This window comes from Gopherus flavomarginatus, chromosome 22, assembly GCF_025201925.1.
Source record: "Gopherus flavomarginatus isolate rGopFla2 chromosome 22, rGopFla2.mat.asm, whole genome shotgun sequence".
Classification (NCBI taxonomy): domain Eukaryota; kingdom Metazoa; phylum Chordata; order Testudines; family Testudinidae; genus Gopherus; species Gopherus flavomarginatus.
Genome location: NC_066638.1, coordinates 1,533,842 through 1,555,881, shown reverse-complemented (window position 1 = coordinate 1,555,881; position 22,040 = coordinate 1,533,842). Strand labels below are relative to the sequence as shown.

Genomic DNA, 22,040 nt, shown 5'->3' with positions numbered 1-22,040 from the left:
AGATGAAAGGAAACACGAGATGCTGCCCCACAGCAAGGTACTCAGGGAAATGTTCATCAGCCTCATTAATGGACTGCAGCCCTGTCTGTGCCAGTGGTAGAGCAGCACTAAATAGCGAGGAGCCTTTGATACAGGCCACAGAAGGGAGCGAGTGGTGGGTTTTGGTCAGTGGTGGGCATGAGGTTAGAAAAGAGCCTCTCTCTAGGGAAAAGAGTGCTTCCCCTGCAAGGTGGAGCATTCCTCCGACCCTCCCAAAGCCAGGCTCTTCAAGGCTGAGCTCCCAAACTAACATCTTCACCACATCATCTGCTTTATCTTAAAACCCTGCCCGAGGAGGAAGAGGTCTTCTCACACTTCCCTTACAGGGAGATGACTCAGTGCAAGGCTCTGGGATAGTTGCACCTTGACTCATTGCACAGTCATATTCCTGTGTGAAGTTTTTGCAGGGAATCCACACGCATATGGAATTCAAGCAGGTTTGAGCCCCCCCTTTAGCCAATCTGCCTTTAACGCACACAGAGAGCAGCATTACTGTAATAAATGCCTCTTGACAGGGACAGAGGCCACCAACCCTGGAAGTAAGAGTCCATCTCTTGAAGGAAGACAGAGCCTCTGCGGTGAAATCTCTAAACCAAGCATGTGAGAAGGCAGAGTCAGGAGTCTTATCTCCCTCCAAGCTGCTTCCCCTGGCACAGAGGGGGAAAGCAGCATGGTCTTCACCAGGCAGCCAGCCAGGCAGCTCTCACGAATTGCAATAAGCCAAAACCCAACAAGCATTGTAACTCACAAGGCTGCTACTGCACAAGCAGGACTGCTGGCATCTCCTGCGCCAGTGCTTAAGTTGCCATGTGACCTCCCTTAGTCCAGCTCAGAGGACTGCAGGGTGCTGCATGCCCAGTTGATACCTCTGCTGTTGCTGGGTACAAATGCCTTCTTGTTATGTGAGAGATGCATTGACCACCTTTGCCTTAACTCTTAATCACACATGCTGCAGGGATGAGGACTAGTTAGATGGAGCCTGTGTGGGAGCACTGCCCCCTAGCCAGACACTCCCTTTGACTGCTGAGAGAACATGTACACTGCATCTGTACCCAAGGGGTCCCTTTGCATCTAATGTACACTCTATATTAGCAGAGGAGGGACCAGGCTGGGCAGATCTGAGACACAGTAAAGGCAGGGAGGCAGCTCTTTTTATCTTCCATTCCAATTAAAAGTGCAGATAAAATAAAAATTCATAAAGCCAACACTGTCAGCAGATGGGAGGTGTTTGTGCTTCCAGAAGCACACAGCTGATAATATGGTCCCCTCTGTAGGCAGGTCTAGCAGTGCCCTCACGTGGCCAAATGGCTCCTTGGGCTTGTGAGTCATTTTGTTTTAAAAGCAAAGCACGAAGAGGCATTTCTCTCCCTTTAGCAGTAAATTCCTATTAACTTCACAGTGTCTGGGCCCAGGAAACAAGGATCTATGTCTCTCACTGAATAAGTCTTTAGAAGCGAAAGCTATCTAGTGTCAGCCTAGGCCCAGCGTAGCACAGTGACCGTGCTAGTTTGGGTCATTGCTGATCTCCCCAGGCAATGTGATCAGAGGCCAGGTGCCTATCCCTTGTGGTATCTTTACAGCTGTCAGCAGCCTGCAATATCTAACCGGCTCATGGAAGGGGAGATGGTTTGCTGCAGAGCTGAGGGCCCTTGGGTTTGGAATTCACTCCCCCCAGCACATGATAAGGCTCAGCTCTTTGCTCAGGCTGTCAGGCAGTGAGTGGAGGTGGGTTAGGATGAGCTACAGATTAAGGTTTAATAGTTCAGAGTCTATTCTGGCATCTGAGTGTCTTGCCACCAGTAAGTGGTGAGGACCAAGCATTCACATTTTGGGGAGAACGCCGCCTTCTTCATACATCTCTCAGTAACGCTTTCAGTGGTGCTTAAGGCACCCACCCTTGTTCTCTAGGCTGCACAGAGAAACATAGGGGACAAGTCTCTCAGTATCCTGTGCCACGTGCTTTCAGAAAGGTGTAGAATTAAGTCTTCCGTTCCCTATTCAGCACATGCCTGCCCCAAGCAAAAGGGTGGAGTGCTTTTAGCATGGAGAACATTGGTCTACATACTGCTTTCAAAATCTCCATCCCGTCAACCCACTCAGAAGGAAAAGGGAGAGCTGTATAGCAAAGGGCAGCACTTTGTTACCAGCACCTTCCTGGTGGGGACGGAAGGGGTTGTAAGCAATGCCACAATAGTCAACTTTCTCCCTTTTACATAGGGCAAAGCCCTTCCTTTTCCTGGCACCATCCCCTGCAAAACTTCTTAATTAGCAAAAGAACTGCAATATCACCCCTTGTGGAGGAAGATGAAAATGTTAAACTTTTCACAATAGGATGCTTGGCCATTTTATTTTCCCCACTGGTGTGCATAGCATGGTCAAGCCCTCACCTTCCACTTCTAGGACAGAGGTCAAATCCATCTTTAGGTCTTAAGTGAAAATACTTTGGTGTTCTCAGTTCCAAAACCATCAGTCTACAGCTAAATGGATTTACACTGCCCATGGCTCCCACTAACTGGTGGGAGACCCAGAAGCACAGCATACTGGATAATCTCTACCCCGCAGAAGCCCAAGGTTCTACACGTAAGGAGCCTGCACCCCATCAAAGGCAAATACTAAAATCAGGGGGAGCTTGCTCAGAGCAGCACTGACAGGAAGCTTGTCTTACAGCTGCCTGGCTGGGGTATAAAGCCAATTTGAATTGCTTATCACTGTCTGCTCTGTAATGGAGAATTATCTTACTTTTAAGTATTAATCACTTTACCTCATGGGACAGAGAGCAGCAGTAAAATGCCAGTCCTTGCTAGAGAAGTGAGCTAGAATCTTTACTTGACTTGTATTATCTGTTCTACTTGGAGCCAGCAGTTTGAAATGTAGTAAATTCAGAAAATATTAAATGTAGTTTCTGCAACTACAGTGGCACCTGCCAGTATTTCAGCTTCATAATCATCTTTTGAAAACAGGTTTTTCTTTGGCCTTGCTGGGGGAAGGCCCCACACAAGTGAAAAAGGGAACAATGAAACTGAACAGACAGATTGCTTCTTTTTTGCATTTGTGAGCAATCAGAAGTTTCTCTTTAGACTTCATGCTGTAGCAATCTTTAGTGTCACATGTAATGACAGGAGGTAAGCAACACACAAGGAATATTTTTAAGTGGAGGTTTTTGCTCTAACATTTATTTAGCTACCTGGGGTATAACTGCAGTGTGCCATTAACCACAAATACTCAGACATTTTTTTATTAAAAAAATATATTTCCTTTAGCATACAAAAAGTCCACAAGTGCTGCTGCTGGCAGCTCTTCCTGAGCTAAAGAAGAAAGTCCACATCTGTCATTTTCCACTTGTCTTCAGTTTATGAACCCAGCCACTGTTTCAGCTGCTACATCAAATCCACTTTCATAAGCCAAGGAAGCAGCAGGGCCCTCACACTGGGGGCCAGGTGCCAGGCTTGTTTGACTTTTAACAGACCACTTAGCTCACAGCAGAGAGCCAGGGAAACTCCTGCACTGGGCTAGCTCATTCAGCAAATCCAGGTTCTTTATGGGTATCCTGAACAAGTATTATCCTGGGCACCCAAAACGAATCATTCCATACAAATCCTCTGGTGTTTTCTCTCTGCAAGTTGGTTAATAATAGAGCCACTCACAGAGTCTCCAGAAAGGAGACCTTCAGAAGAGTGTCTAAGTTGGGAGGAAAGAAAGGAAGCCATTAATGTTGCGGTAAATGTTATTTTTGTACACACACACACACACACACACACACCCCTTCCCCGCTTATTGCCAAGGACCAATGGTGAGTAAACCACCAACAATGCAATATCGTAGGAGGCCTGGTAAATGGGATACTGAACCTATTGCCTCTATTCAAAGGTCCCAGTTCCAGTCAACTCCAGGTTTGCAGTGACTGCAAGTTGTTACCATACAGTGATTGTTCAGTGACTCAGTCCAGTTCCCAGAGGACAAGTGTCTATATCACAAATACTATCCCGAAGTGCTAATGCTAATTGACAGACCTTGTTGCAGCTGCATGGAATCATAGGACTGGAAGGGACCTCAAGAGGTCATCCAGTCCAGTCCCCTGCATTCATGACAGAACTAAGTATTATCTAGACCATCCCTGACAGGTTTGTCTAACCTGCTCTTACAAACCTCCAATGGTGGAGATTCCACAGCCTCCCCAGGAAATGTATTCCAGTGCTTAACCACCCTGACAGTTAGGAAGTTTTTCCTAATGTCCAACCTAAATCTCCCTTGCTGCAATTTAAACCCATTGCTCCTTGTCCAATCCTCAAGAGGTTAAGAAAAACAAATTTTCTCCCTCCTCCTTGTAACAACCTTTTACGTACTTGAAAACTGTGTTGTGTGTCCTCCCCCCATGTCTTCTCTTTTCCAGACTAAACAAACCCATTACAGTACAGGTTCAGGTGATAAACAGTGGCCTTCAGTCTCCAGGGCCACCACGCCAGCCCCTTTCAATAGTACTAAGCTCACATTAAGATGTTTAAGAGTTGTTATGAAAATACCTTGAACCACGTTTCGGCTATTGTGCTCCAAAAACTTCTCCCAGGACTGTGGCAGGGTTTGCATGTCTGGCAAGTTCTCATATCTGATTTGGAGGAGGAGGAGTTTACTCTCCAAGTACCTTTCTGGAAGGTAAGGATTGAAATGTGGGGCCAGTGGGAGGTCAGGGAGAGAAGGAAACACAAGTCAGCTGACTTCTTAGGAAGTTATGAGCTCAAAAGAGAGTAGTGCCCCATTGTAGCCCTGCAGTCCAACTCCCCCTCCCACCAGGACATGCTGAGAGAGCTCAAATTGTTGTTCCTTGTCAGAACCCACTAACGATAGTCACCCCAAGTATCTAAGCTTCTTTGCCCTCTATGGACTGTATTTTCTAAATTCTTTGAGAAATTCACTTATTAAAAATTTCCCCTATTCATCTCATTTCCCATGGCCAAACAGCAGGGCCAGGAGACTGACTCCTGAATGTGGGGGCAGGAGCAATCTGACAGAGGCGTCCATCAAGATCCTTGGTGAGGTTTTATTGTGACCTTATTGGTCACCAGTTGATGATAACCCACAAATAAAGAAAAGTAAATCCAGTTCTGTTGACATGAATCAAGACAACAACCTCCTTGACCTGTTTGAGCTACAAACTTTTAGCTCTTCTAGTGAAGGATACACATGTCGGTAATATCTCTCAATATCATGCAGCCATTCCAACATGTCAGCCAGCGAGGGGATAAGAGCAGTACGCTGCACAGAAGCCTCAAAACCTAGCACATCCGCATGCTGCTCATAGAGTTGGAAAACAGTGCCCACGTAGCCACTAACTACATCCCGCACTTTCTGCAAGTCAGCTCTGCGAAAACAGAGAGTAATACTCAGGGCTGTGTTTTCCAAAGGGTGGCCTCATTCTAAGTACTTGCCTTTTTTTTTTTTTTTTTTTTTTTTTTTTTTTTTAAAAAGTGCTTCACCCTGCAGTGACAGTTTGGTAAGTTGAACAATATGCAGTACATGTAACCTGAACTGGAACTAGGGAATTCATGCGAGGAAAAGGCAAACCTATGTGACTACATAACTGATAATATAGAGCATGTTGCTAAAAGCATGAACAAATTACATAATTCAAAGAGACATTGTAACTTGAAATCTAATGAGTACTATTAACTCCTCTAAACTATTAAGTATTACACATGACCGAGACCCCTGATAATTCTTGTGATTTTACAATTATATATTTCTTCTTTTTTAAAATGCTCATCCCACACAAACTTCCAAGATTCTGTGAGAAAGACTGACACAAAACAAGGACAAAGGGTGAAAACAAATATTTAACAATACTCGGTCAGATTCTTAGCTATTGTAACTCAACGAAGGTCCAACAGAGCTCAACGGGGCTACACTGATTGACACCACCTGAGAATCTGGCCCACTATGTAAAGTCAAAGTAAACAAATTGAAAGGCAGGGAAAATTTTTTTTTGCTCATCACTTTCAGTTGTTATGATTTTACTTATTGTTAGAATAAGAGGTACAACATTTCCAGACAGAAATGTGATGCTTAGGTTTACATTATCACCTCTCCTTCAGATGTGAATTCTGCAAACAGGCCAGAAGGGGAAATTGCACCTCTGTCAGCATGTTTGCCCAAGCTTTCATAATGCTCACAACTTGACACAACAGCCTCTTACACTTTGCCCCCCAGTTCTTCCAGCAGGGTCTCTGCTGCACAGCGCTGCTTGTACTTTAACTGCTCTTCCAGATCCGGGAAGCCTTGCAGTGGTGTATGTGCAAATGTGACCTTCTGACAGGCCTGCATCTGCTCCGCCAGATTGCTGAGGGAACTCAGGAGGGGCTTACAGCCTGTCAGCGCCGTCTGCCAAGCCTCTTGCTGCTGCTCTATGGCCTGGAAGCACTTTCGCAGGGACTGATGAAGGACCAGGATGGCTGAGCTCTCTGACATCCTCTTACAGGCAGACCTGGAGCTGCAGGAAGAGAGGCTCTGGTGATGGGAACCACATAGACCCCAGCAATAAGCACACACAGGTAGAGAGACCCTAGGGCTAAAGGGCCCTCCCCACCATCCAGTAAGCAGCCTTGTTCACATTTCCCACCCTCTCTCCACAGACCAGCACCACTGGCTGAGGAGCGCAGGCTCCAGGGGATCAGGCAGCGCCTAGACAAGAGTTTGCTTTAGAAATGGAAAGGGGGGGGGGCGGGGGCAGACTGCTGCTTATAGGGGTGAACATATTTGAGGGAAGAGCCCTGCCAGAGCTGGGGGAAAGGGAGGGAGGGAGGAAGGGTCTCCATACGGGGCAATGGGGAGGGGGGCGTGTCTCCATGGGGGCAGATTTGGGAGGGGAGGAAAGGGGAGCAGGCCCCTGGGGGGGGGAATCTCCATGTGGGGCCCCGGGGGGGAGCATGGCCCTGGGGGGGAGGGTCTCCATGTGGGGCCCTGGGGGGGAGAGCAGGGCCCTGGGGGGGGGTCTGCATGCGGGGCCCTGGGGGGGGGAACATGGCCCCAGGGAGAGGGGAGGGTCTCCATGCGGGGCCCCGGGGGGGGGGAAGCAGAGCCCCGGGGGAGGGAGGGTCTGCATGCGGGGCCCCGGGGGGGGGAGGAGGGTCTGCATGCGGGGCCCCGGGGGGGGGAGGAGGGTCTGCATGCGGGGCCCCGGGGGGGGGAGGAGGGTCTGCATGCGGGGCCCCGGGGGGGGGAAGCAGAGCCTCGGGGGGAAGGGTCTGCACGCGGGGGTCGGCGGGAGGAGCGGGGCCCCGGGGGGGAGGGTCTCCATGCGGGGCCCCGAGGTGGGGGAACATGGCCCCGGGGGGAGGGTCTGCATGCGGGGGTCGGGGGGGGGAGCGGGGCCCCGGGGGGGGAAGCGGGGTCCGGGGGGGGTCTCCATGTGGGGCCCCGATGGGGGGGAACATGGCCCGGGGGGGGAGGGTCTCCATGCGGGGCCCTGGGGGGGAGGCTGAGGGGGGTCAGGCTAACCCCAGGCCCTCCCTTACCTGAGCCCTACACAACGGAGGCCCTGCCAGTGCCGTTCCTAGCGCCCCTCCGACCGGAAGTGAGACCAGCTGCTGGAGTGACGCGCTCTCGCGAGAGGTGGAAGTCACCTGCCTCCCCAAGGGCATGCTGGGAACTGTAGTTCGCTCGTGTTCCGTTTTCTATTGGTGGAGGGAGCGCATGCGCGTTTGAGCGCCGTCCCGCCGCATCGCTGATTGGGCGCTCGGGTTTGAATGTAGGTGTTCGGGCTCGCGCGCGCGTCGGGGTCGCCGCAGCGAGCTGGTGAGTGGCGAGGGGTCCCGTCCCGTCCCGGGGAGCCGGGGGTCGTGGCCGGGAGGGGTCCTGGGGGGGCAGTTTGGATGGGAGGGGACACGGGGGCCCCGCTCGTGGGGGCTGTTGGGGGGGGACACGGAGGGGCCCCCTGGGGGGGGTTACGGGGGCCCCGCTCGTGGGTGGGGGGGATGGGGCTGTTTGGGGGGGGACACGGAGGGGCCCCCTGGGGGGGGTTACGGGGGGCCCGCTCGTGGGTGGGGCTGTTTTTTGGGGGGGACACGGAGGGGCCCCCTGGGGGGGTTACGGGGGCCCCGCTCGTGGGTGGAGGGGATGGGGCTGTTTTTGGGGGGGACATGGAGGGGCCCCCTGGGGGGGGTTACGGGGGGCCCGCTCGTGGGTGGGGGGGATGGGGCTGTTTTTGGGGGGGACATGGAGGGGCCCGCTGGGGGAGGGGGACATGCAGACACTCCCTTCTCCCGTCCGTCACGTTTTCGCCCCCCAGCCCTCCCCGAGCACAGGGGGTCGCACAGGGGTTGCGAGCTGCCAGCCCCATGCCCCAATGACATGTCCCCTCCGTTTCAATTCAAAAGGGGTCACGTTCAGAGGTGACTGTGTGAAAGGGGGGGCACAGCTGCCCTGGCAGGCACTGGGCAGGTGGTTCCCAGGTACTCCAGAGAGCGGTGATGCGGACTGGGGCGGGGCTGGGCCTGTTTAGCTTCACCAGCCCAGGGCCCCCACCGCTGGAGCAAATCAGGATCAGCCCTATGTTCAGACAAGCCCCGGACAGGCTTTTTGCCCCATGCCCCCAGTGGTGCATCTGCTACCTGATCATGGTCCTGGGGAACCACTCCGCTGTGTGGGGCACCAAAGCAGGCTCTCTGCTGTGGCTTGCAATAGTCTCAGGAGCCCTGGTTTTCAATAGGGATAGAGCAGTAGTAGCTCTCAGCATCCCAGAAGACTAGGAGCCTCTTGTCTCTGACTGGTAAGTGTTCCCTTCTTGTATGAACCCAACTGGCTGTTTCCCTTCTGCCGCAGAGCTCCATTTGACACCATGGCACCATCCAGGAAGAAAACAGCCAATAGAACCAGCAAAAACAATGTGAAGAAGAAAAAGCTCACTGCATTTTTAAAGGACTTTGACCGTGAAGGTAACCATTGCACTTATTCATAAAGCTTGTTTTCTACAAAGGCTTCAGGGTCCCAGGTTGTTTTCCAGGTTAATTTAATGGTGGTGAAAGTTATTGTCTTTACAACCCTGGAGACCGACACCTCAGGACACTGAAGTCCTGTACAGGCAGGACAGATACAGCACAAAAGCCATAGCTTTGATCCAGAGGGATGACTTTGAGGGATTTGAAAAGGGGGTTTAATCCTTGATGCTCATGCCATCCTTGCCTTTCCTGAGGCTTCTATCCAGTGAGCTAGTTGTGATAAGAATGCTGCAATGTTGATGCAAGTCTATTAGGAATTAAACTAAAATAGGAACTCTTTTCAGAGGGCACTGGCAGCTGTCAAATATTAATATTGGGTGCTTGTCAATAGGATATTTAGAGACATGGTACGTGAAGCAATATCTCTTATTGAACCAACTTCTGTTGGTGAGAAACAGGCTTGCACGCTTACGTAGAGCTCTTCTTCAGATCTGGGTGTGCTCAGTGTCACAGCTAAATACAAGGTAAAACAGATTGTTCAGTCTAAGTAGTTAATACATATTTCAAGGGACCATTCAATGTGAAGTGGCCTGTTAATACCTTTCCAGTTATCGGGAGGGGATTTAGTGGGATATAGATTGTTGTAGTAAACCATAAATCCAGTGTGTGTGTGTTCAGGTCATGATCTTTAGTATCTGGCACAGTTATGAATTTAAGTTCCTAGACTCATCTTTTGAAGGTGTTGCATAGGTTTCCTTTGAGGATGAGGACTGAGAGGTCAGACATAGAATTATCACTTTGTGAAAAGAGTGCACCACACAGGTGATGTGGTATTTTTGTCTTTTATCATTTTTCTGTGTGAGTTCATTCAGAAGCATAGTGATTGCCTGGTTTCACCCACATAGTTGTTACCAAGGTATGTTTAGTGCACTGGCTGAGATACACCATGTGTTGTTATAGGCATGTGTAGAAGCCATGAGAGGTGTGTTGTAAGGTGTGTTCATCATTGCAGCAGTGGAGATATGTCTACAGGCTTTGCATCTGTTGTTCTGGCAGTGTCTGGTGCTGCTTTGAGTTAATGTGTCTTGGTCTGCGCAGAACTTTTTTCTGACGATGGGATTGGGGGGTTAATTCAAGGGCAGAAGAGAGGGTTCAGGAAAGATTTCTTTCAGGATGTGGTCCCATCAAGTATGTGTTGTAATTGTTTAATGATACCGCCCATATTGAAACCCATACAGGGTACGTGACAGTCTGTTCCACCTTGTGGAATTCTTCCACCAATCTAGCTACTGCCTCTTGGGGAGCTGGATTGCCTACACCAATGGGCGAAACCCTCCTGTCGATATAGGGAGTGTCTATGCAGAAGTACTGCAGACATACCTTTATACAGTTCAGTTAATTTTCTACCATTGGCTCACAGCAAATGAAAATGTAAGTGCTCAAAAAGGCTCATTTGGGAAGAATGAAATAGATTTGATCAGAAAAGTGTGTACACAAGGGAGTAGATTTTTGCTGATATTCAGAGAAGTATAAATTCTAGCCCTAATATGTAAATCCCTGAATAACATTTGTGTTCTATGTAGTAATCAATCAAAATCCTTTTTTTCTTTTAGTCCAAACGAGAATTGATCAGCTACAAACAAATGGGCAAAATCTTCTCAAGGAATTGGATAATCTTTATAATATAGAAAACCTCAGACTTCCTCTGGCACTGAGAGAAATGAACTGGCTTGACTACTTTGGTATGGTCCATCCACTCCAATATGTATTGACAAAATAGTTCGAAAATGTACTAAATGTAGAGCTATAAGTGAGCTAGTGGACTCTGCTTAGTGACATATCCTAGTTGCATGATTTTCAGAAATGTAATTACTATTTACATTGCTATCTATAATAACATTACATTATTTCTTTTGTAACACATCACATTTAAAGTCAGTATGTTGGATAATTTTATTTGTATGAAAGTGCTAATTCAAAATTAGGCTTCAAATGTTTTTCCTTTGGATATTTTAAACTCACTGGCACATGGGACATGAGGTGTGGCACTGGCTTAACTGATTGCAAAATCATGTGTTTAAAAAAAATCTTTGGGAACAAGAAGAGGCAAATTGAATATCCTATCCATTCATAGACAGCCACAGATTTTCTGTTTACGATAAATCCTGCTTTCCCACTAGTTTCTTTATCTTAAGCTGGGCGTTAACTGTCAAGAAATGCTATTTGTTTGGATGTTTATTGTTTAATTCTACCCAAGTATTAAAACTTTAATATTGCATAAATTACTCTGGTTGTACATTGATAAACAATGTTCTGTCTCCAGCTAAAGGAGGAAGTAAAAAGGCCCTAGAAGAAGCAGCAACGGTAGGTAACATACATCTAGTCAAATAGAAACTTCTTTTCTGGTACTGCTATATAATGTTTTTAGGAACCCAATCTTTATTTAAACCATTGCATCATTTTAAGAGTCTTAGCACAGCACTTGGTGAAAGGAATAAATAAGACATGTAATGTTTGTAGTGTCTTCTGTCTGTCCAAAGTGCTAGCCTTCTCCTTCAATTACTTGGTTTATTGTAAATCTTGACGCTCCTTTCTCCAGGATGCATATCCAGTCTCCCTTGCAGTGCATTTTAATGACTTTTGAAACTCACTTCATTGTTATGGGTGCCACCTAATACAGACTTCTCCAGAATCTTTACTGAGGCCAGGTCTACACTCAAAAGTTAAGTCAGCTCAGCTGCATCACTTTGGGATGTGAAAAATCCACACATCTGAGCCACATAGTTAAGCTGACCTAAGCCCCAGTATAAACAGCCCTTGGTTGATGGAAGAATTTTTCCACCACCTAGCTACTGCCTTAGAGACATGGATTAACTATGCTGATTGGAAGACCCCTCCCTTTGCTATAGTGAGTGTCTACACTGAAGCTCTACGTGGCTCAGCTGCAGCGTTTCAAGTGTAGAGAAGCCCAGAGTCTGAAGCACTTGGTAACTGGAAGACTTGTTCCTGAGTTCTGTAACTACCTCTTTGCTCCTCTTACTCAGAGGCTTCTCAAGTTTCAGAAATTGACCTTGTAATTCAAGCTATGTCTTGGCAGTTGATGGTAGGTGTCTGCCTTTGATTTTTAAGTAGCAAGTGTCCTGACATCCTTTCACTCATCGCCCAGATAGCTGAAAGTTTTCAGTTTTAGCAGTCTTCTTATAGGAAGCCATTTTTCGGCAATGAAATCTTGGTTTGCCTACAAGTGATACTAATCAACTAAACAGACTATCAGTTAAACAATGTTTTCTTACTGTTATCTTGCCCTGCCTCACTCACCAGAGAATATGCATTTCTTTGTAAACCAGAAAACTTCTACGTTGGGATTGGACTGAAATGTCTGGGGGTTGGGAATAGCTGTAATAGCTGAATAAAGCCCTTCAGTACTAAATGCTGTGCAGGTCCTGCAAACTGTTGCCATTTCTAAAATACTGGGGAAGTGTGAACACAACAAAGTGCAAAGCAGCATAGAAGCATTTTTATTGTAAAGTAATTATGGGTTTACACTGCTGTTTGCAGGCAGTTAGGAATGAGTTAGTTCTTTACTAACAATACACATGGTATTCTGATTGCTTTTGGTTTTAGGCAGATTTGGAACTATCAGAAATAAACAAACTTACAGCAGAAGTTATCCAGACGCCTTTCAGAATTGTCAAGAAAGGTCAGTTCGTTTACAGGAATTGCTGATGTTCTGGGCGCAATCAATAGCGGAATGTTTTTTCGTTCCTTATGGATCTTGTCAACTATCTTCCAATGCTTATTAACTGGCCTAAATAGGTTTCAAAGAAACAATTGTTGCTTCAGCCTATGTGATGTTACGTCCGGAGTGTATTAACTTAGATTTGCTAAATCTTATAGAAGTGTTATTCACATTTGTTTATGCCTTCCATAAAACCGCTTTCCTTATAAAATCCTACTTTATCGCTATATAAGTATATTACTACTAGTTCAATAACTTGTTTGCCAAACAAACTTCACAACTGTTTTCTTTTCACCCTACCTGTTCGTGGATAATTTAATATGCTTCTAATTTTTTTCAATTTGGACACTATTTTCTTCTTCTAGCTGAAAAATCCAAACAGGATATCGATGCCATTGAAGAAGAAACAGAACTTAGTTTGCTCCCTGTAGCAAAGAAGAGGAAACAGGATAACAAAGCCCTTGAAGAATCAGAGCCAGAACATGAAAATGTTAATCCCAAAATAGGAAAGGTAAATAACTGATATATTGTGGTGATGGCCCAGGCAGGAAGTAAGTTGACTGTTGTTGATCGAGGTGATGCTTACAGGCTTGCTTGCCGTAGGGTAGCTACTTATTTTAATCAGAATTATAGGTTTATATAATCTTTTTATTTTAAATTTGTAAAATATAACTTTACAACTAGTTTTATTTTGCAGAAGAATATGTGTATTTCTCCTCTGATGCAGCTGAAATCATATGACCATCTGAAAATGTTATCTATTCTATTTGTGATATCCAAGATGATTATAATAGGAAGAGAGACATTTCTCATTTTGTTTTCTTGTGCATTTGAAAAAGTTCTCTGCGTAGTCTCTTTCACTGTTTTCCCTCTGTACTGTAAAGTCAATTTTCCTAGATTGCCTCTGTGTGAAAGACTACACATTGGGGAGAGAATTTCTTTTTAAAGGGGAAAATGTGTAAAACCACAAAACTATCAGGGGACTTCAGGGTATTTTCATATATTTTGTGTTTCTCTAAACCTTCAATGAGAAACTGTAGTTTTCCCCTTTGCTTCATAGCCTGAATTCTTTTGGCGGGTGGGATAGCTCAGTGGTTTGAGCATTGGCCTGCTAAACCCAGGGTTTTAAGTTCAGTCCTTGAGGGGGCCATTTAAGGATTTGGGGATTGGTCCTGCTTTGAGCAGGGGATTGGACTAGATGACCTCCTGAGGTCCCTTCCAATCCTAATAATCTATGATATGTGAGTGCCTTAGATAGATTCTGTTATAAGGTAGAACCCAACCACTTCTGAAATTGTAAAGAAACATTTCATATTCCTTTTCTCTTAAATTGTATGTTAAACCTCCATCATGTTCTGGGAGCAGGAGTCTTTTTACCCAAGACTGCTCTAACTAACTATTGGAACTTTGATATCTATGGGAAAGAATTCTGCACAAATCCCTGCATCTTCCCCAGCTCAGCTCCAGGTTATGAGAAAGCCAAGACTCAAAAGGGAAAGGTTTTCCACTGTTTTGATCATCTGAGCCGGGGAACACCGAGTCTTGTTCTTCAGTTCCTGTTACCAGTGTTAGTTCAGTTATGGGAACATTCTTCAGAACTGGAGGTGAGCTGTAGTTTGTTCAAGAAACTAAATAATTCACTGAGTTCTGTGTGTTCCAGATGAAGACATCAACCAAAAAAGTGCCAGTTTCGAAGAGCAGAAGAGCTCCATCAGCAAAAGTGAAACGCATTAGTAAAAGGTAAGAGTCTGAAGTGGTGTGAATCCCTCTTCTTCCCTGTGGGGATGGAAAGGAGAGACCAGAAATGATATTGCCAAAGAAGCCATGGTTGGGGTGGATGGATGGAGGAGGAAGAGAGCTGTTCTGGAGGAGCTAACACAGGTACAGTAGCGGTGAATGGAGGAGCTCTACAGAGGGCAGTCTCCAGTCTAGAGGTGACTCACCAGCTATTCTCTTTGGGGGCGTGTGGAGTTTTACACTGAATCAAGCTGTCATAAAATTGCAGTCTTTGCTGCCATGTCAAGAGGCATTACCTAAAATCAAGAGAAACCTGAGGTTTCCAAAAACCTTCACATTGTTCTCAGCTTTTCTAACTAATAAAACAGATGGTCAGAACTGAGAAGCAACTACTAAGCCAATCTTTTAAAAGGGCATCATCTTACCATAGCCAGTCTCTTTGAGCAGGTCAAGCAAAAATAACTTTGCCACTCCAGCCCTTGGCCGAGTCCCCGATGCCTGCACTTGGGGAAGGACCGCCACTGTCACCCCTAAGTTTGATTCCAGGTGAGTGTGCATTAATTAGCAAAGCCACGTAACTGTGTATTTATCATATCCTGCAAAATGTCTCTATTAAATATCAGCATTTACCAGGTGTCAAGGCATCTAGTGTGTCTTGTCATTAGTCTTGCATGAGATAAGACAGAACAGTTGCAATATAGATCAGCTTGTTACCATTCTGCCCCATGGCAGTGGCTGTTCATATCTGATGCATGTTATAAGAGCCATAATATAACACTTCACATATTCAAAGTGCTGTAGAGATATTGACTAACCTTCACAACCCTGAAATGTTAAGGATGAGATAACTGAGGTAGAGAAGTGTGATTATTTGACTACTGTTAGTAGAGTGTCACCAGCGGAGCCAGGATTAGAATTTGAGACTTCATGATTCCGTATTCATTTGTGCATAGCTTAATGTGCTCAGTCTTGTACTGTGAAATCAGTAATATTGTAGGGGGGGGATGCAGTGAGAGCCACTAGTGGGGCAGTGGGAGGGGGCAGCATCAGACCTTAGTGGAGCTAATACCCAGATGAGGCCACAAGGAAATACCCCAAGGACCTGTGACGTCAACTATATATACAAAATGGTGGGTCTAATTAGCTGTTCCACTCAGGAAAGATCTTGGAGTCATCATGGAGAGTTCTCTGAAAACATCTGCTCGATGTGCAGTGGCAGTCAAAAAAAGCTATCAGTGTTAAGAACCATTAGAAAAGGGATAGACAGAAAATATAATGCTGCTATACAAATCTGTGGTACCATCCACACCTTGAACAGTGCATGCAGTACCAGTCACCCCATCTCAAAAAAGATATATTAGAATCGGAAAAGATACAGAGAAGGGCAACAAAAATGGATAGGGCTAAGAAACAGCTTTCATATGAGGACAGATTAAAAAACCTGGGACAGTTCAGATTAGAAAAGAGATGACTGAGGGAGGGATATGATAGGGATCTAAAATTTCAAAAGAAGGTGCTTTCATTTGTAGGGTTGGGTGCTTTTGTTTTTTCAACCCCTTGGGCCTGATTTTTAGAAGTGCTTATTGTTCTCAAGTAAAGCTGTAGTCAGTGGGAGCTGAGGGTGCTCATCATTTCTGAAGGCTGGGCTCAGGATGTCTGGAGCTGTGCACATAAATCCAGAGTCTGCTTTTGAAATGTTGGCCTAAATATGTCAAATGTCTTCTCCAAATTAGTTCTTTCAGTGTAAAATATGGAATATAAAGATGACTACAACACATCTCTTAGTGGCCTTAGCTTTTGGCCTCAGAGTTTTGATTGACTAAGAGCCAGAAGCCTGTAGTCCCACAGGAGAGGGTAGATAGAGGTCATAGCTAGAAAAAAGAAGATAAGATAAATCGTGTCCTAGTTTAATCAGAGGGTTTTTGTCAGTACAGTTTTGGTTTCTGAAAGCTCTATTGGTTTTGCTCTTCAAGTTACACATTTTTCTCCAATCTTCTGTTTCCCTTGAAAATGAAATGTTTGAAATCTCTAGTTCGGGAGAATCTAATGAAATGTACTTCTGATCATTTTAATTGGCTGGAATAAATTATTGATCAGGAACTTGGGAATGTCTTTCAGGCTTTTCAAGACACCAGGTCTACGCACGCCTGCAGCGCGTGAGCATGTCTACATAGTCTCTGCAAACGGCAGCCCTCTTGCTAACAGCAATGATGTCATCATTACAGTCCCTGTCGGAGGAGGGGAGGTAAAGCAGAAAGTTATTAAAATTGTAGGGAAATCTTTTAGTGGGTTTTGAAGTCCACCACATGCAATTTGAAATAATGGTTGATAGCAGTATGTGCCGTGGTGCAATACAGCAAAGGTGTGAGATGAGTCTGTGGTCTCATGCTGCATCTGGTCCTCTGTTTGTAACTAGTCCTGTTTTATCAGTGACTTTATGCTGTTCCCAGGACAGTGGGTCCATCACTTGCTATAAAAGCAGTACATGATTCCCTGCTCTTAAATATGATGGTCTATCAATCTTTCTAATATATATAATCCAGATGCTTCAATCTTGTTTGGCTCTTTCACTGATTTCACTGACAAACTCACATGTACCAGTCTGACACAGTTGAACAGTAACTGAGACTTGTGGTCTTTTCTGTACAGAGCATTCGTTTAGCAGCCAGTGAGCTGACCAAAAGGAATTTGAGTCATCTCAATCCAGAGACCCTGGGAATTATGAAGAAGTTATCTGTAAGTCAATATATACTTGGCTATGAATTGAAACTGGTCTGTTGTGGTGCCTAGCATTGTCATTGTCCCTGTAGCTAAGTTAATGGGCCATCAGTATCCATTAGATTCTGCCTGTAATCTTTCTTCTTAAATTCTTTTCCTCTTGTGTCTGCCTGGATCTTGGCGCTCCCAGAAAATATGGTTTTACACAATGTGGTCCGTTCAGCTAATCAGGAAAATACACAGACTTGGGGCTTACACTCAACTGGGCTGTATACAAATAGTGCTTTCATTAGTGGGAGAGAGCTACTGGTAGTGCTTAGGATTTAATTCAAGGGTGAACATGCCCTCCGTTTTTTCCAGCGTAGGTGACGTTAAGACAGGGGTGGGCAAACTTTTTGGCCAGAGGGCCAAATCTGGGTATGGAAATTGTATGGTGGGCAGGCTCTCGGTGGCACTTACCTCAAGCAGATTCCAGAAGCAGCAGCATGTGCCCCATCCACCTCCTATGCGGAGGCGTGGCCAGGCAGCTCTATGCGCTGCGCTGCCCCGTCCCCTGGCGCTACTCCTGCAGCTCTCATTGGCCGCGGTTCCAAGCCAATGGGAGCTGCAGGGACAGCGCTTGGGGCAGAGGCAGTGTGCTGAGCCCCCTGGCTGCCCCCTACACATAGGAGCCGGAGGAGGGACATGCCACTGCTTCCAGGAGCCACACGGAGTGGGGCAAGCCCCCGGCTGGAGTACCAGAGCAGGGCAAGCCCCAGACCCCGTTCCCCAGAGGTAGCTCGAGGACCAGATTAAAATGTCTGGAGGGACGGATGCGGCCCCTGAGCTGTAGTTTGCCCACCCCTACTTTAGGATATGGCAGCATGTGTTCTTTACAAGTGCTATTTGTTAATCTTTCTCCTTTTTAGGTTCGTCTTGCACAAGCATGCAGCAGCACGAACACCCAAAGATGAAATTTCAGGGATATTGACTTTCTTTGTAAATCTGGAACATCAATTTTAGGACTACAACCTGAATTCTTACTCTGTTGTTTTACCTTTCTGTTACACGGTGGAGGTTAGGAACAGATTTACAGCCTGTAATATATAATGTGATTAGAATAGGTTGACTTCTTTTTGTACAGAAAAAGCTACTTAGTTTCCTGTTTCAAGATAGCTAGCTACACCTTGGCCTTGGATCCTCCAGAGTGCATGAGAGGCATGTCAGGTGGATACAGCTGCCCTGCAACCTGCAGAAGATCAAAGCAATGGGACCTATTGGATTATGGTGTGATTGATAAAAGTTGTATCTGGTCTGGGAGCAAAAGCGGTGGAGCTGCTCAATTACCAGGCAAGTCTTCTGTTTGTTGATGTCCTTGTTGAAAGGCGCTAGTTAGTTGTATTCTAAGAGCTGGAATATGAACCTCAATTACAAGTAATTAACAGGTGGGTGCTAAAAGAACATTTTCTTGCAGACTGGCTAATGAAGCTGCCACTGGTGATAGGGGTACAACGAATCCTATGTTTTGTTCTTCTCACAGCAGCCACTGAACTTTCGATCCTGCTTTCCAGTTTACAGTGAACAATGTACTTGAAGTCTTTTATTGTACATCCTGCCGTTGTTTTTAAAGAAATGAATACACTGGTATGTTCTTAAACCCATAATTTTACTGAGTTTTAAAGCTTCTATCTACAAAAACAATCATCTAGAACTCCAGTCCGCTAAGGCACATACACTTACTGGTGCACGTCCCTTTAGAGTGGTTGGAGACAGCCGGTGGAGAGCTCCCTCTGCACAGGGGAACTCTGCTGCTTCCTGCACTAGCTCCTAGGGAGGAGATGGGGATGTGGCAGAGCCAAGTTCCACTATGTCTGGGTCTCCACTGGGGTGTTCCCTACATTCTTTTCATGAACCAAAAAAGTTTTACGTAATAAATACTGTTTATAGGTGGAATAAAATTAGTTACATATTCATTGACTTCTACTGTTTTAGAAAATTCCTGCTTCACTTAATAGTGCATGGACAGCACTGATGCATTAGAATGGTCAGTGTCCAACACCTTACTCTTCTCCAGCATCTCTGTGATGGAAAAAGCCTGGAGCACTTCATAACCTCTGTGTAGGAATCATTTGGCTGAAACCTGGCCTGGAACAACAACAACATCTGTTCTGTGTCTTTACACATAGTTTGCAGAGTTCTGAAGAGTAACTTTAAGAAGCCAGAATAAAAGTTCAGAAAGCTGAACTGTGCAACAAAAGTTAACACCCTGTGTCTTTCCAGAGTGGAACATGAGCCCCAGATTGTCTGGGCTTCTGTTCTGTGCTTCATTCCAGAACTACAGGAATAATGGCTTGTCACCCCTTTTCCTCTAATATCTGTTTTTCTAGAGTGTACTTAATATTATATAAACTAAGGCAGTTCTTAACAGTAAACTACATGCCGTCTTCCGTTTCTCTCCCACCACATAATTCCAGTGACACTTAGCACATAGCACTTGGCTATAATTCTCAATGCGCATTACAAAAGGTAACTATCATCCTCTTGTCAAAAAAGGGAATGGGACTACCTGGGGGGAAAAAATCATGGGAAGAAAGTTCATTTGAACTTTTTTGTAAGAAAATTTTCATTTAGACTTTATTTGAATTTAAATTTCAAATTTATGGTTTTTTCCCTTTCCAGGCCACCCTTTGCTTTTTTTTCCTCCACTGACTGCAATACGATGACTGTCCAGGGTTTGTCTTTTCACTTATTTCTTTTCAGTTTTCCTTTATCTGCTATAATTTTTCAAATCCTTCTCCAACTGTGGAAAAGTTGAGTTGCAAAAGGAAAAATGAAATTGCAACTCTGCCACTCTGTAACTTTCCAAAATTCCTTCAACTTCAGAGAACCTAGAATGGCAAACATTTTCAAAGCTGAGGAAATTTTGAACTGTTACAGTGGCAGAGTTACAGGCTATTTTAACACAGGGAAAGAGCTAGAGGTCTGTTTGCGTATCTGACAACCTGCAGGGTTTGGAAGAAAGGCTGGACTTTTTTGTGGCTCTTAGTGGTGATCATACTGCAAGGGTTTGGAGGGGAAATTATCAGAATTTAGGAGCCACAGCCCTGTCTTGAATGGGACAGTTTACCCTGCGTCTTTGTTCATCCTGCACATCATACTTTCTATGCAGCTTTGTGAGGCAGTTGGATTCAAGGGATGCCATCAACTTGAAATTCCCAACTTTTTTTCATTTTTCAGGAGATTGAAAAATCTGCACAAAAGAGAGGTGAAGATAGCTAACCAGCTGCATAACATCAGCAAGCTGGAAAAAATAGGAAAAACATTTTGACTCCCCATTAGAGTAATGTTACTTGAGCCAATAGCATTTGCAAAAATGTAGGCAGAAATGTAATTTTATGTTTTAGGTGGACAGTGTTCCTTTTAAACATGTAAACATAGTCACTTTCTAGCCCATATATTTATATGGAAGGATTGCTACTTCTGAAACAACCACACATACACACTCCCTGCTCCAGTAAGGATAACCTGGCCTCAAAGATTAGAAAATGATAGCACTTCATGGAAAGCACTGTTTCTCTCTGCTGGTAGCCAGCAATTCACAGCCTCTTTAGTTTCAGCCCACAGTGAAGAATATTTTAATACAAAGCATGATTATGGCTAGAAAGTAGCTAAGCATGTCAGCGCGTAGTGCAAGCATTGGCTGCATACAGCTGAGATATGTCTACCCTTCAGTTGAAGGTATGAACATAGTGTAGGGTCGGCATACCTGTGCTAGCTTTAGTCCGCTATCACGGCTAAAAATAGCAGCGTGGATGTGATGCTATCCGCTAGCAATGTGAGTCCACAGGCAGTGTCCAGGGCAAGCTTTGTGCAGCCTGTGCCACTGTTTTCATTTCTAGCCATGCTAGCACATGTATACTTACCTCAGCTGCAGTCACACCTCAGATTGCAATTTAGACATACCATAAAGAAGCTCAGTTATTTACACCTTGATGGTTTTGGCAGCCTTCTCTAAATCCTAACTGCAGGTGGCACTCTGCAAATTATTAAGCCTCAGGGCTTTCTCTCAGCTTTACTACCTTTGCTGAATTCCACTGACATGTAAATATGAAAATGATCGTGTTGGTTTAGAATCTAATTGCTTTGTAAATACTGCAGTTTGGAAGACAGAAGTCAAAGCCAAAAACCTGCGTTAAGTATGTTTTTCATCTTTCAGTGCTTCTCCATGTAATAGCAAATTTGCCCAGCATAGATCACACATTTCCCTTATTCCTCTGCCCTCTACACTGGCTCTATCAAATCTTGGACTCAATTCAACATCCTGGTCCTAATCTTCAAGGCCCTACTTTTGGAGTCCTGCAAATCTGCAGCTATCGGCAGACCATGTTTGCAGATCGCGGATCGGAGCGGATGAATCCGCACAGGGCTCTATCTACTTCGGCTTGTGCCTAATTACTTTAGAATTTTCAGTCTCTGTGGCCCACCAGTGAGCTGCAGTACTGCTATTGCTGATCAAATATTCAGGGGCCAGAGCATGGCACTTTTGGTGGAAGGACAGAACTCAAAGCGCAAGACAGCTCTGTGCAAGCCTTTCCCCGATCATGGCCCTTGAAGAATATACCCTGAAGCCAGAACAAACTACAAGATGTGGATGGCATGGTGCTTTTGGACCTGGATTGTCATTTAACTAAGTACTTGCTTTGACCCAAGGTGCTATGGAGAGGAGCCTATTAGAAATGGCAAAGATTAGGTGCACAGATCAAACTTTAAATGAAGGCAGAGTCTGTTCCTGCTTTGCTCTGTACTGAATGGTGTATCTATACGTGACTTCATGCAGCCCCAGTAGATACGCTGTTAGGGCTGTGAGACAGTTTCCACTTCCAGCTTCCACTGATTGCTAA

At 45.4% G+C, this 22,040-nt stretch overlaps 2 protein-coding genes across 2 annotated transcripts; one reads left to right on the top strand and one right to left on the bottom strand.

Moving 5' to 3' along the window:
- Window positions 1-3,180: 3,180 nt before the first annotated feature.
- C22H1orf109 (chromosome 22 C1orf109 homolog) lies at window positions 3,181-7,621 on the bottom strand. The gene is made up of 5 exons (XM_050932153.1): window positions 7,545-7,621; window positions 6,227-6,537; window positions 5,216-5,395; window positions 4,560-4,678; window positions 3,181-3,717 (listed from the first exon to the last, which is right to left on the bottom strand). Exons 2-5 carry the CDS (start codon window positions 6,496-6,498, stop codon window positions 3,680-3,682), a joined length of 609 nt encoding a protein of 202 aa, XP_050788110.1. The 5' UTR covers window positions 6,499-6,537; window positions 7,545-7,621; the 3' UTR covers window positions 3,181-3,679.
- Window positions 7,622-7,725: 104 nt separating this feature from the next.
- CDCA8 (cell division cycle associated 8) lies at window positions 7,726-18,803 on the top strand. The gene is made up of 11 exons (XM_050932133.1): window positions 7,726-7,824; window positions 8,851-8,963; window positions 10,580-10,708; window positions 11,290-11,330; window positions 12,591-12,666; window positions 13,071-13,216; window positions 14,366-14,445; window positions 14,890-14,988; window positions 16,561-16,687; window positions 17,092-17,178; window positions 18,069-18,803. Exons 2-11 carry the CDS (start codon window positions 8,867-8,869, stop codon window positions 18,111-18,113), a joined length of 927 nt encoding a protein of 308 aa, XP_050788090.1. The 5' UTR covers window positions 7,726-7,824; window positions 8,851-8,866; the 3' UTR covers window positions 18,114-18,803.
- Window positions 18,804-22,040: the final 3,237 nt, after the last annotated feature.

Coding starts and splice junctions, on each gene's coding strand:
- C22H1orf109 (XM_050932153.1), bottom strand. CDS start 6,498: ATGTCAGAGAGCTCAGCCATCCTGGTCCTTCATCAGTCCCTGCGAAAG. Junction 4,679..5,215: donor GAGAGATATTACCGACATGT/GTATCCTTCACT, acceptor CCTTCCAGAAAG/GTACTTGGAGAGTAAACTCC. Junction 3,718..4,559: donor TAGCCGAAACGTGGTTCAAG/GTATTTTCATAA, acceptor CTCCCAACTTAG/ACACTCTTCTGAAGGTCTCC.
- CDCA8 (XM_050932133.1), top strand. CDS start 8,867: ATGGCACCATCCAGGAAGAAAACAGCCAATAGAACCAGCAAAAACAAT. Junction 10,709..11,289: donor GAACTGGCTTGACTACTTTG/GTATGGTCCATC, acceptor TTCTGTCTCCAG/CTAAAGGAGGAAGTAAAAAG. Junction 12,667..13,070: donor TTTCAGAATTGTCAAGAAAG/GTCAGTTCGTTT, acceptor TTCTTCTTCTAG/CTGAAAAATCCAAACAGGAT.